Here is a 12069-nt window from a genome sequence, read left to right as displayed (position 1 = left end):
GTCTGCCCTAGACCTTATTCAACTTCCCACTATTAAGGAGAAAAAGTTCTGTGTAGCCACATCAGAAAGCAGTTTGGAAGCAGCATTAGAAGTACCAACCAACAAGAGTGGTGAGGGAAGAAAAGCAGATGAAAGAGAAATCAGTACTCTAGGATCTGAGTATATTCTATTGAGTAGGACAAGAAGACAAGCAACGCTTAAACCATGAGTAGAAAAGCACATGTTCCTGCTGCACCTAAGTACTTGACCTATGTCTGAGAACTCCTGAGTTTGAGGTGTGTCTATAGACTTATAAGGGCTGCCTGGGCATGGGAGGAACTGAAAACATGCACTCTATATGAAAATAATTTTTTATGTGTTTGGTTTATTCCTTTTGCTCCTATGGGTGCAAGTAAAGATTGCATGTACAATTAAACCATTCTCATATGATCAAGTACATTACAGTGCTCGTGTGATTAGGATCCATTGAAATGCAATGTAAAAGAAGAAAAGAATTTTCCTAGTGGAGGTGGAGGAGAAAGAGCCAATAGACTAATTGAATATACACAGACCATAGGCAACTCAGTGTCCAAGTGGATAGAGTGCTGGGCCTGGAGTCAAGAAGACTCATTTTCCTTAGTTCAAATCTGGCCTCAGATACTTAACTAGCTGTGTGACTTGGGCAAGTCACTTAACCCTGTTTGCCTAAGTTTCCTGATTTGTAAAATGAGCCAAAGAAGGAAATGGCAAACCATTCCACTGTCTTTGCCAAGAAAACCCCAAACTGGGGTCATGAAGAATTGGACATTACTGAAATGACTGAACGACACAGACCACACCAACAGAGTAATAAGAAGAGCATTGTCACCCACAATGCCCCGCAAAAGAGTCAGGGGCCAGAGGATAAACGGTCCCCAGATTTTGATAACCACAGAAAACTTGGTGTTTCTCTTGAATGCCTTTTGCTGTTATGTGGATCAAAGAACATCATGGGATTAGAAATCTCTGGCCTTCATCAACAAATAGGGTCAGATCACTGGGAAGTAACATCCACCGATAGTTAAACTAGGTTATCGATTCAATCCTTTAAGAAAGCTGGCCAACATCTAGGACTAACATAGCTAGTATTGTTGCTATTGCTGTTGTTATCTCAAACTTCTCATCCTTATGCTCAACTGTGCTCAGATAGAAATTTGATTTTGGGACAACTTCATATCCTAACATTGTTTCTCTATATCTAACGTTCAGTGGATTGTTGATTGTACGGATAACTCATTTTTGTAAAATGAAATTCAGGGACATAAACTCATCTTCTAATTGCTCAATAAAAGCATCTTTGCAACAGCTTCACCAGCAGATAGGACAACAGGGATGATGTATATTTCTTCCTGTTCCTACACGGTTTTGAATTCTTTCACTAGGTCTCGGTATTTCAATAGCTTTTTATACCATATAGTTTGGAGGTTATGAGTGTTTAGTGCAGCAATATCTATTAAATACATTGTTGTTAAAAAACCAATAACTAGCCAACACCCTTAAGTCTTTGAAGGAGTTAAAAACTTCAGATTCAAAGAAAAGCAACACCTTGCATCTATAGAACACATACTGGGCATTCAAAGTCCTTCAGAATGTGACTTCAACTCTAACTTCCTTGTCAAAAAAAAACCAAAACAAACATAACACTTTCTCCTTCAACTATTCTAAACTCTAGTCAATCTGTCTTCTATTCATATCCTTATGACATGCCCCAAACCTGGAATGGCTATACCTCCCTTCTCCAACAACTTTATCCATCAATATCTCTGTGTTTCTTGAAGCCAAAACTTAGGCGTCACCCCCTCCACCCTTCCATGAAGCTTTTTCTCCCTTACCCTAGGCGAAAATATTGTTCTCTCCCTCCTCAAATGTCCATTAGAACTTTGTCTGAATTTCTCCTTAATACTCCAAGCCCTTAGCACAATGCTTGGCACTTAGTAAACACTTAATAGATGCTTGTTTATTCATTCACTCCACTTTCCCATGTGCAATAGTTATGTGTGTGTGGAGCCATCTCCTGTCGATAGATCTGTTGTCATGATCTATTTCTGGCCACTGGCTCCAGAGGAGAAAGTGAGGCTGATGACTTTGCATAGCCCTGCCTCACTTAAATCCAATTCACTTGCAAGTCATGGCATCATCTTCCTGATGTCATGATCCTCTTCAAGAATGAAGGACAAACCATAATCACAAGTTATGTGTGTATTCATTCTGTTCCCCTATGAGTAAAATTCATGGCTTAAAATCAAAGCTCTGACCTCAGAGAAACTGGGTTCAATGTTGGGGTCTTCTTTTAAAAAAACATCTTTGGCTGTGCCCCCACCAAAGGTGTCCCTTAGAAACATCAAAATTTTACCCTTTTTGCCCTCAGGCTTTCCCCTGACAATATCAGAACTTAACTTGTGTTTTGGTTTCTCAGTGCCCACACTAGCACTCTGGCTAACAAGACATTGACTAGGAGATAGACTTTATTTAACCTGACAAAAATGCAAAGGTCTGGTACTGAAGCCCCCAAATAGAAAGCACCTTCTTCTCTAGCAAGCTTCACTTTCCTAGGCGATCTACATGGTCTTTCATACTAATGGTGCTACATTAGTCACCTTCCCCCAAAGAGGAAACACTTGAGTTGTTGAATCTAATTGTCCCCTCTGCTGAGCCCTACCTTCCTCTGAGAGACATGGTTTCATGAGACTAATAGGGCCATCTCTGAAGTCGAACACCCAGTTGGAAGAATGAACTCAAAGATGACAGAGACTTGAGCTTCCCTACATCCACCCCACCCCCAAAATGTGCAGAATCCACATAACTTATAAAACCAGTGAAAGGCAAAGGCTAGGTTTGTTTTTTCTCGTAGTAGCTTTTTATCTCTTTCATTTCAGTCACCATAATCCCTGGCTTAAGACAGATATTTGACTTAACCCAGGAACTCCTTGCTGTTCCAATGCTGCCTCTGTCCATTACCATCCCTGGAGCCACTTGGTTCTCTGGAGGGCCTTGGTTCTTCCCTGGATGGGCTATGTGGATGTGCAGGATTCTTTCTAGGAAATCCGGTTCTTTTTTGTATATAACCCTTCTCTTCTCTCTCTGACCTTTTCCCAATACTTCAGAATCCTGGAGTCCATGTTTAGCCAGCTTTTAAAGACAAAACCGAAGGTGTTTGAATGCTTATCAATGTTGTATCAATGGGGAAGTCAACATGGGCAGGGAGTTTTAGTATTTAGTCAAAGAGTTAAACTTTGTTCTGGAAAGGTTAGGATAAAATTTAGATAGCCATCTCATGGTCACTGTGGGAGCTCTGAAAAATCCCTCCTCTCGAACCCCTCAATTCACACACTGCCTAGGAGCCACCTAATGCCTTCTAAGGCATTTCTAAGCACGTTTCTGCTATGTAAACCCCTCCAAAGCAAAGTTCCTCAGTTACATAGTCCTTTCACTATTTTTGAGTCTGAACCTATGATTTCATCTATAGGAAGTTCTCTGATGAAGAAATCCCTTCTACCAATGCCTATCATCAATTACCTGGGGACACAAAGACTTTCAGTGACTTTTGGGGGGAAGTGTCACACAGACAAGAAGTACGGCCAGTTCTCTATCCTCTACAACCCAGATGCCTTGAATTTACTAGGTGCTGAATAAATGTTTGTCGAATGGAAAGAGTTCAAACTATATTACTAGTATTATTTTGTGCCTTTTGACAAGATCTGGAAAGGGGAAGGAGTTGATTACCCTCCATTTTACAGAGGACAAAACTACCAGGAAGAGATGCTTAATGAATTATCCAATCATACAGTAAGCCAGGGTCTTCTTGATTCCAATTTAGGCTATGACACTACTTACCAAATCAAGGCCCATAATTTGGCAAGGCCTCTTCTGTTTCTCACAATGCTGTTTCAGCTTGAAAAGGAAAAGCTGTCTTATTTGAAAATAACATCCTTCATAAAGCTGCATTCTTGAGAGTTTTTATTTTTGTACTTTGGAACAATCCTACAGAAAATATGTTAAATTAACATTCACGGTTGTCTCTTTTGCCATAGCCCACCTGAAGACCCGCCAGACTTCAAATATTCTCAATATTTCTTCTCTAAAAAGGGGGCGGGGAGTGGAAAGACAGGGTCACAAGGCTTAGTTGGGGCCAGTCCCCACCTGGCAAGCAGAGGCTGACTAAAGCAGATATGGCCAACAGGGTTTCACTTGACAATTTAGGCAAGAGGGGATCTTTCCTTCTGGTCAGTTTCATACCTCTCACTGATCCTGCCAGGATTTCTAGAAGATGCTTTTCCCTTTCCTTTCCTTTTTCCCCTCGAGAAAATTCATCCCGCCTCTCCGCCAGGAGGAGCTGGGGGCGGTGGATTTTTTTTTAAACTAGGGGCCAAAAGATGCATACGAGATGGAGCTGTCCTTCCTTTTTTTGAAAAGTGGTGTGAAGGGAGGGAAGGAAAGCATTGTTATTTTAAGGAGGAATTCTAGCACTCCCCCTCCCGCGTGTAGATCGTATGTGCGCAAGGTTTGCTGGGAACTATGGAAAGGCTTCTGATGCTATTGCTGTCGCCGCCGCTACCGCTAGTGTTGAGGCAGCTGCCACTGGTAACCTGATCCAGCCACCGAACAGATTGCTGGATGGGCTGAAGCCAAACGGAGGGACCACGGGAACAAAAGCCGTAGGAGCTGCCTCTAGCTCCCGGGAAAGTGTAGTAAGTAAATTGTGCTTAGGATTCTGCTGCATAGGATGCTATCCCCCGGGTACCTTGTGATTGTCTCCCTCGGAATTCACGGTTGGAGTGCGGGTGGCAAAGGAGGCGGCACCTGGGGATCTGTGTTGTGTGGTCGGGTCCCACTGCTGTGCGGTGGGCTTCACTTAGGTAGGCTCCTCGGTAGTGTGCGAGTTGAAGGGTGCGAGAAGAGGGATTTCTCAGAGCTCCCGCAGTGACCGTGAGATGCCTAGGTAACAGAAGGGCCGCCTGGCTAGAAGGGCGCTTTGTGCCAGTGGTCCGCTGCACCAACTGCAGGGGGCACCGAGTATCAATAGTCCAGGCAGGGCCCCTTCCTCCACCCCTGAGGAAGAACGTGAGCTGGCTTGAAATAGCCTTTGGAGATCCGTGGGGTTCTTTATGTGTTGAGTCACATCCATTAGCTGTTTCCACCCAAGACTGCTTTCCTTAGGCTCTTCCTAGTCCTAGGAATCATCTATAAACTTTTTCTTTAAATAGGGCAAAGCAGGGGGATTCTTGCATAAATACACTTTCTTGATCTGAAAGGCATTATTCATGTATTTGTTTTTGTGAAGTTGCATCCTCCCTGCATTTTAGGCCGCCAGTTTAAGCCCTGAATACTGTTAATCCTCCAGGGAATATTCCATCTCGTGGGGTTGGGGGTGGAATCGCTTCACCTTTTCTCCAGCCGTGACTTAGCAATTTGCAATTAGGAAGGAAATTGTATTCTGTGTACCAAGAGTCTGGATACCCCACGCGCCACTGACTGCCCCTTGAAGTCTGCATTGTAGGATCTCAGGCCCTGAGAGATTCTGACTGGAAGAGGAATGGGAACTGTTTTCTTGCCCCCCTCCCCCCATCTTTCATCCTCTCCTTCCCCTCTTCCAGTTTGGCTTTCCAGGATACCACTATTATTTCCTTTCTGTTAATCTCCAATCTAATCCATCAGCGGTTTAATGATAGTGGGGGGTGGGGGTGGGAATGGGATTGGTTGGAGGGGACGAGGCAAGGAATGCATTTAAGCACATTTCACTTTCAACAGATATTGAATGTCCACTCTAATAAAATTCTATTTTAAGGGCTTGGGGTTTGAGTAAGGGGCACAATGTGAAGAGCAAGGGAGGTGATGGTTCCCTTCTACACTGTCTTGTCAGACTACATCTGTTAAGTAGCACATTTTAGAAAGGACATTAACAAGCCTGAATACAGGTTGGGGTGTGCATTTTTGTTGTTCAGTCCTGTCTGACTTTTCATGACCCCATTTAGGGTTTTCTTGGCAAAGATATTTGAGTGGTTTGCCGTTTCCTTCTCCAACTCACTTTACAGATGAGGAAACCAAGGCAAACAGTTAAACAGTTAAGTGACTTGCCCAGGATCACACAGCTAGTAAGTGTCTGAGGCCAAATTTGAACTCAGGTCTTCCTGACTCCAAGCCTGGAGCTATATCCACTGTGCCTCCTAGATGCCCAAGGTGTGTATATATAAGATGTGCAGCTAAAGGAATCTGGGCTGACTGGTTTGGAGAAGAGATGGCTTAGAGGAGACATGATTACATCACAGGATCTAGAGCTGGAAGGAGCCCCCCTGATTAAAAAAATTTTTCATAAAAACTTATTTGCAAAAAAGGAAAGAAACTTGTTTAAGGATACAGTCCGTAAGTAGTAGAATAGGGATTTGAAATAGGATTCTCTGACTCCAAATTATATGCTTTCTACTATACCAAATTGTTCCTACTTCTGCACCTATCTTCAAATATTCGAAAGGTTATACTGTGGAAGAGGGATTAAATTTGTTCTGTTTGTCCCAGAGGTCAGAACTGGAACCAAAGAGAAGTTACAGGTAGGAAAATTTCAGCTTATCACAAGGAAAAATTTCATTACAATTTAGCAGCCTTGAAAAGGAATGAAAGCCTTGAGTTCTCCACAACTAGAGGTCTTCAAAAGGAGGTAAATGATAGATTGTGTTGTAGGTTGTAGTCCAGTAAGATTTGTGTTTTGGATTATCACTTTGATAATCCTTCCAGTTCTTCAATTTGGTAAGTCACGGTTTTCTGTGAATCTATATGATTTTTTTTAAAAAAGAGTTTCCCCCTTGTTTTCCACAGCTGCTCCACAAACTGGACAGGGCTGAACCATGGTGGACCCTGTGCCAGAGGAGGAGGAGGAAAAAGCAGGAGCTGAGCCAAGCAGTGTTGGAGAAGATGGAGCAGCTGCATCTGCATCTTCTGTCCCTACTGGTGCCCAGCAACTGCCCACTGCAACATCTTCTGCCCCACCAGGTGTACCTAGCAAAGCTGAGGGCTTGGTAAGCTACAGGGAAGGCAGGCAGAGGGAACAGTCGCCTATGTTGCACCTTGATTTGTTCAACTTTGACTGTCCAGAAGCAGAGGGCAGCCGCTACGTGCTCACCAGCCCCCGCTCATTGGAGGCCTGTGCCAGATGTGCAGTTAAACCTGTGGAGCTGCTGCCTCGGGTGCTGACAGATCTGGTGCGTGAGGCTCCAGGCCGCTCTATGCGGGTGGCTACAGGGCTTTATGAAGTGTATGAGGCTGAACGCCTAGCCAAGTTACAGCAGTGCCGGGCTGAACGAGAGCGGATCATCAAGGAGGAAAAACGGCGTCTCTTCACACCTCTGAGCTCCAACACCGCAGTCCCAACAGCAGCCCCGATCCCGACTGCAGGCCCTGGCAGCAGCAGCAGCTGCAGCAGCAGCGCAAGTCTCCCAGCTTCACCTGCTCCCCGCGTTCCCCGCGCTCCCCGCAAATCCTCTTCGTCGCCCTCACCGGCTCGGACCAAGCCTCCTCCAGCTGCTTCCCGACCAGGCAAAAAGAGCCACTCACTAGATTCCCTGTCTCGCCGGCGAGAAGGTGCCCTAAGCTCAGAATCTGGGGCCTCCTCCTCCTCCTACAGTGGTGATAGCCTAAGGGAGCACTGGCTGCCCCGAAGCCCAGCCACTGGTGGCCTCCTTGCTGGGTCTGCTGCCTCAGCCCCCAATCCCCAGACTCGGCCGTCGGCTCTCACCTTGGCGCCCCTGTCAGGTCGCAGCTTCAGCTTGAGCGACCTGTGCCACTCACCCCAGACCGCCCGCCACGTGGAGAGAATCGTGCGCCAGGTGCGGGAGGAGAAGGGCCTCCGTGGGTTGCCAGAGCGCGACCGTAAGATTGCCGCCCTTATGCTGGCCCGCCACCAGGAAGAAGAATTGCTTCGAGAACAGCAAGCGTTTGCCCACGGCCAGTGGGAGCTGCAGCGAGCCAAGGCCATGCAGCAGCGGGAAAAAGAGGAGAGGGAGAAGCAGCGGGCCCTAGCGCAATGCCGCCAGGCCTGGGCAGCACAAGTAGAGGAGCGCCTGGGGAGGCTGGGCCGCGAGGAGCGGAAGGCTGCCAGGCGGCTACGGAGCCAGCACGCTCGAGGCGAGGAACAGCGTCTTGAACTTGTTGAGAGGCAAGGTCAGCTTCGGCTTGAGCGGGTTCAGAGGGCGGCGCTGGAAGATAGGATGCGTAAACTGCAACAAGAGCACAACCTCAAGCTATGGGAGGAAGGTCGGCAGAAAGAGAGAGAGCGGGCTGACCACGCCCGGCGGGAGCGGGCAGAGAGGGCAGCCCGGACCAAGCGGAAACAGGACACTTACTTACAGAGGGAGAAGCAGCAGCTAAGCCGGGCGGAACGGGCACATCATGAGGCACTATTACAGGGTCTGGCCCGGAAAGAGCGGAAAGAACAAGAGGGGCTACGGCTGTCACTGGAAGCGAGCCTGGAACGGGCCCAGGAAAACTACGAGCAGCTGATGGAACAGCGAAGTCGGCATTTGCGAGAGAGAGCACGGAGGGAAGAATTGCAAGGCAGGCGAGCCAAGGAGGTGGCTGAGCGCAAGGGGAGAGAACACCAAGAGCACCTGGAAGCACTGGCCAAAGCAGGAGAACTGCGGATGCAGCATGCAACACAGGTGGTGTCGGAGGCAGTGCAGTTGAAGGCCCGTAGGATAGGGCAGAGTCGGCTAGAGAAGGAACGGACGCAGCGGGCCAACAAAGAAAAGGTGGACCGCGAAGAAGACAGCCGCAGGCGGGAGCTGCAGCAGGCCATTGAAAGAAAGTGCGAGCGGAGCGAGCGCCTGTCTCGAGAGAGGCGGAGCGCATTGGAGAATGCGCGCTCCACTGCCCGCGCTTCTTTCCACGTAAGAGAAAAGGTGCGCGAGGAGACTAACACGCGCACTTTTGACCGGATGGCATTAGAAGCCAAACTCCATGCCAGTCTGGGCAGAAACTGAGGGAGCTTTAGAATGAATGGCCCTACCAGGCACTCTTTCAGTTCACCTTTCCACGCCATGCCTTTGGCCAAGTCTTTGGTTTCTAAAGAGGATTGGGAGAAGGGAGTACCTCACAACGACTTGTCCTTATCAATCCCCAATGAGGCAGCGTTCAACAAGGAAGAATACAAAGAACTTTTCAGAGAGTCCCTCCTTACTTTCTAAGAACTACATTTCTTTGGGGTCTGGGGAGCTAGGGCTCAGCACAATTCATGACTGCTCTTACTGAGTTGTATCTTCCCGTAAGCCCTTACCAAGCCTCCTCTGTGCTTCTGGGCGGTTTCTTGGTAATAAGCAGAGAGGAGCTGGGGAGAAAGGGTATTCTAGCGATCGATATTCCAAGTTACTCCATCATTTTCCAGGTAATAGCACAAAAATTACTACAGCACTTCCCTTTCTCCCTCCCCCTTCTGTGGCAGCTACTCTCTACACCTTACTCAACAGGGTTTTGTTTTAAGTGCCGTGACAGAGTGGAGAAATAGTAGTGGTTGTCATTGTCAAGGACTCTTTCTAACCCTCTCCCTCATCTTGCAAAAGAAAAGTACAGGTACAGCATCCGGGGAATACTCAGGAAGGGAATCACCATTAGAAATTTTAGTCCCACACAAAGAAACTGGACAAGTTTTTCCTTTCCCGTTTTAATATAGACTTGCAGGACCTGGGAGAACTCTAGTTTCAGAGACTGCCCTGTTCTTTCCTGATTAAAGCGTTCTAGTGATGGTGGTGGCTAGGTGTCTGTTAACAGACCACCCCAATGTAGAGTATGGAAAGAACTTGTAACCAGGTTGCTTTAATACTCACCAGAGAGGTCATGCCTTAAATAGCAGCGCTATCCTCATGTGCCTGCCTTAGTTCATCCCTGATCATTTCTCCACTGTTTTGCCCTCAGAAGATCAACTCCAAGGTGGGCCACCTTTTTGGCCTCTGTGATACAACTATGAACTCTCTACAACTCTGTTGGCAAAGTTATGTGCTCTGGCCCCAGTGTGTACCACTTCAAATCCAGAACTGTCTGCAAAGTGTGGCATTTAGAAACTTGCTTTTTTAGGCAATTTGCTGATTTTTTCTTCCTTCCCGTTGTTTACTTGAGGAAAAAAAAAAGTAAGGATTGTTTGTCACCCAGACACTTCCTTTCGTAGGCTCCTTCTTTCCCCTCTCCCTCAATTGCAAAAGGAGTTTTGTTGTCATTCTAATAGGAGTGCCCAGACTCCTATCTTAACATCTCTGGTTTCCCTTCCACTTGAAGTTATTTATCTAGTCTCTCTGCTTCTTTCTTTCCATCTGCCAAATGGAGATAATGATATTCTTTTTCTAGCACCTCCAGGTCTCCAGGTTTAAAGGCACTGCATGAGTATTAACTATTAGTATTGTTAATGTTTTTTTTCTCCACCTAGGGACAAGAGGAAGGAGAAGCTGTATCACCCTAAGTAGGACTAGGAATTGGACCTGTGATGTCATTAATATAGGGAAGTCCTAGAGGAAGAAACTCCCTCTACAAATGCCAGTCAGCATCTTTTCTGCAACTTAGTTTTAGAGAGTTTCCTAAAGCATTAAGAGGTTAAATGACTTGCCCAGGTTCACACAACCATCATGTGTCAGAGGAGAGATTTAAACCCAAGTTTTCATGGTTCTAAGGCTTTTTATTCATTCTACCAGGGCTGCTTCACATTACCCTAATTCTTTGCTGAAAATAGGGACATCACAGAACCCTAGAGATGGAAAGGAAAGAATGTCTGATGCAGGAGGCCCCTCTACAGTATGATGGTCAGTTGATTATCTGCCCTCTGCTTGAACATTTCCAGGGACAGAAAACATGGCTTTAAAACTATTTTTATATTTTGTCTTTACGTTACTTTCATTTTGGAATATATCACTCCTCTTTTGCCCAATGGGCCATCAGTTATATTGAATTTTTTTTAAAAGAGAGAGAAAAAAAACAATTTAGCAAAATTAATCAATGCCAACTTGACTCTACATGAGACTTTTCACACCCATACTTTGAAGTCTCTGCAGGAAGGGAGATAGCACACAATGCCTTTATAGACAAGTTATTCCATTGTTAAATAGTTCTCACTGTTAAGAATTATTGAAAGGAAATTTGCTTCCCTCCGAAAAGAATTGGTCCTAGTTCCATCATCATCACAGAAGGAATATGGGAAAGCATTATTCTTCACATTTGAAAAATCATTTTGTGTATAGTAGTCAGCATGGTACAGAGGAGAACAGGCTGGACTTAGATTCAGAGAGACCGAGGTTCAAATCCCACTTCTGATACTTTCTAGCTGTGTAACCCTGGACAATTGACATTTCTCCAAGACTTATCTAAGTCATAATGAGTTGCTATCTGCCTCAGTGGAGGGGGTTCTTCTGGGGAGGTAGAGTGCTTCCCTCTAATGAAATCACAGATGCTTCAAAGACACGGTAGGCAGACTTCTTTAAGGTTTTGGTCAGATGCTGACATCTATTGAGGATAGATGTAGGAAAAAATGATGTTTTCACATTAAACTTAAGACCCTGATGAAACCAGAAGAGGTATCAGTGTTCCCAACTTTGACCTGGAAAAGGATTTTTCATCCATGGAATTTTTCCTTATTGGAATCCACTTGTAATGATCAGCATTGTTTATTAGTGGAGGCTTTAACTAAAAGATGCTAATGTAGTTGTGGCTACTTACCTTCTTTTACTTTCTAAACTTTAATGAATAAATTAGAGATTTATTTCTTCTTAGGTATGCTTTCTCTCTCACTCCATATACATATGTGTATGTGCATGTATATTTACACATTCACACATACATATGCACATATATATGTATGTGTGTATAGTCATATATTTAAAACTGAAAATTGAAACAAGGTTTTGTGGGTAGAGCAATAATAGAAAGGTAGTTAGATAATATGACCTATGTTCAGTCCAAGGTTGTTTTTATTTACATGCAGTGTAACATTGGATACATCACCTCTGTGTGCCTCAGTTTATCTACCTGTAAAACAGGGATAATGATACCTGTCCCTCACCTATTTCACAGGGACATTGTGCAGAT

At 45.4% G+C, this 12069-nt stretch overlaps 1 protein-coding gene across 1 annotated transcript; it reads left to right on the top strand.

Moving 5' to 3' along the window:
* Positions 1-6857: 6857 nt before the first annotated feature.
* CCDC177 (coiled-coil domain containing 177) lies at positions 6858-8987 on the top strand. The gene has a single exon (XM_036736713.1). The coding sequence runs from the start codon at positions 6858-6860 to the stop codon at positions 8985-8987; it is 2130 nt and encodes a 709-aa protein (XP_036592608.1).
* Positions 8988-12069: the final 3082 nt, after the last annotated feature.

This window comes from Trichosurus vulpecula, chromosome 8, assembly GCF_011100635.1.
Source record: "Trichosurus vulpecula isolate mTriVul1 chromosome 8, mTriVul1.pri, whole genome shotgun sequence".
NCBI lineage: Eukaryota > Metazoa > Chordata > Mammalia > Diprotodontia > Phalangeridae > Trichosurus > Trichosurus vulpecula.
This window is presented reverse-complemented; position numbering and strand designations above follow the sequence as displayed.

What these genes read in the sequence shown, in the direction of transcription:
- CCDC177 (XM_036736713.1), top strand. Translation starts at nt 6,858, where the DNA reads ATGGTGGACCCTGTGCCAGAGGAGGAGGAGGAAAAAGCAGGAGCTGAG.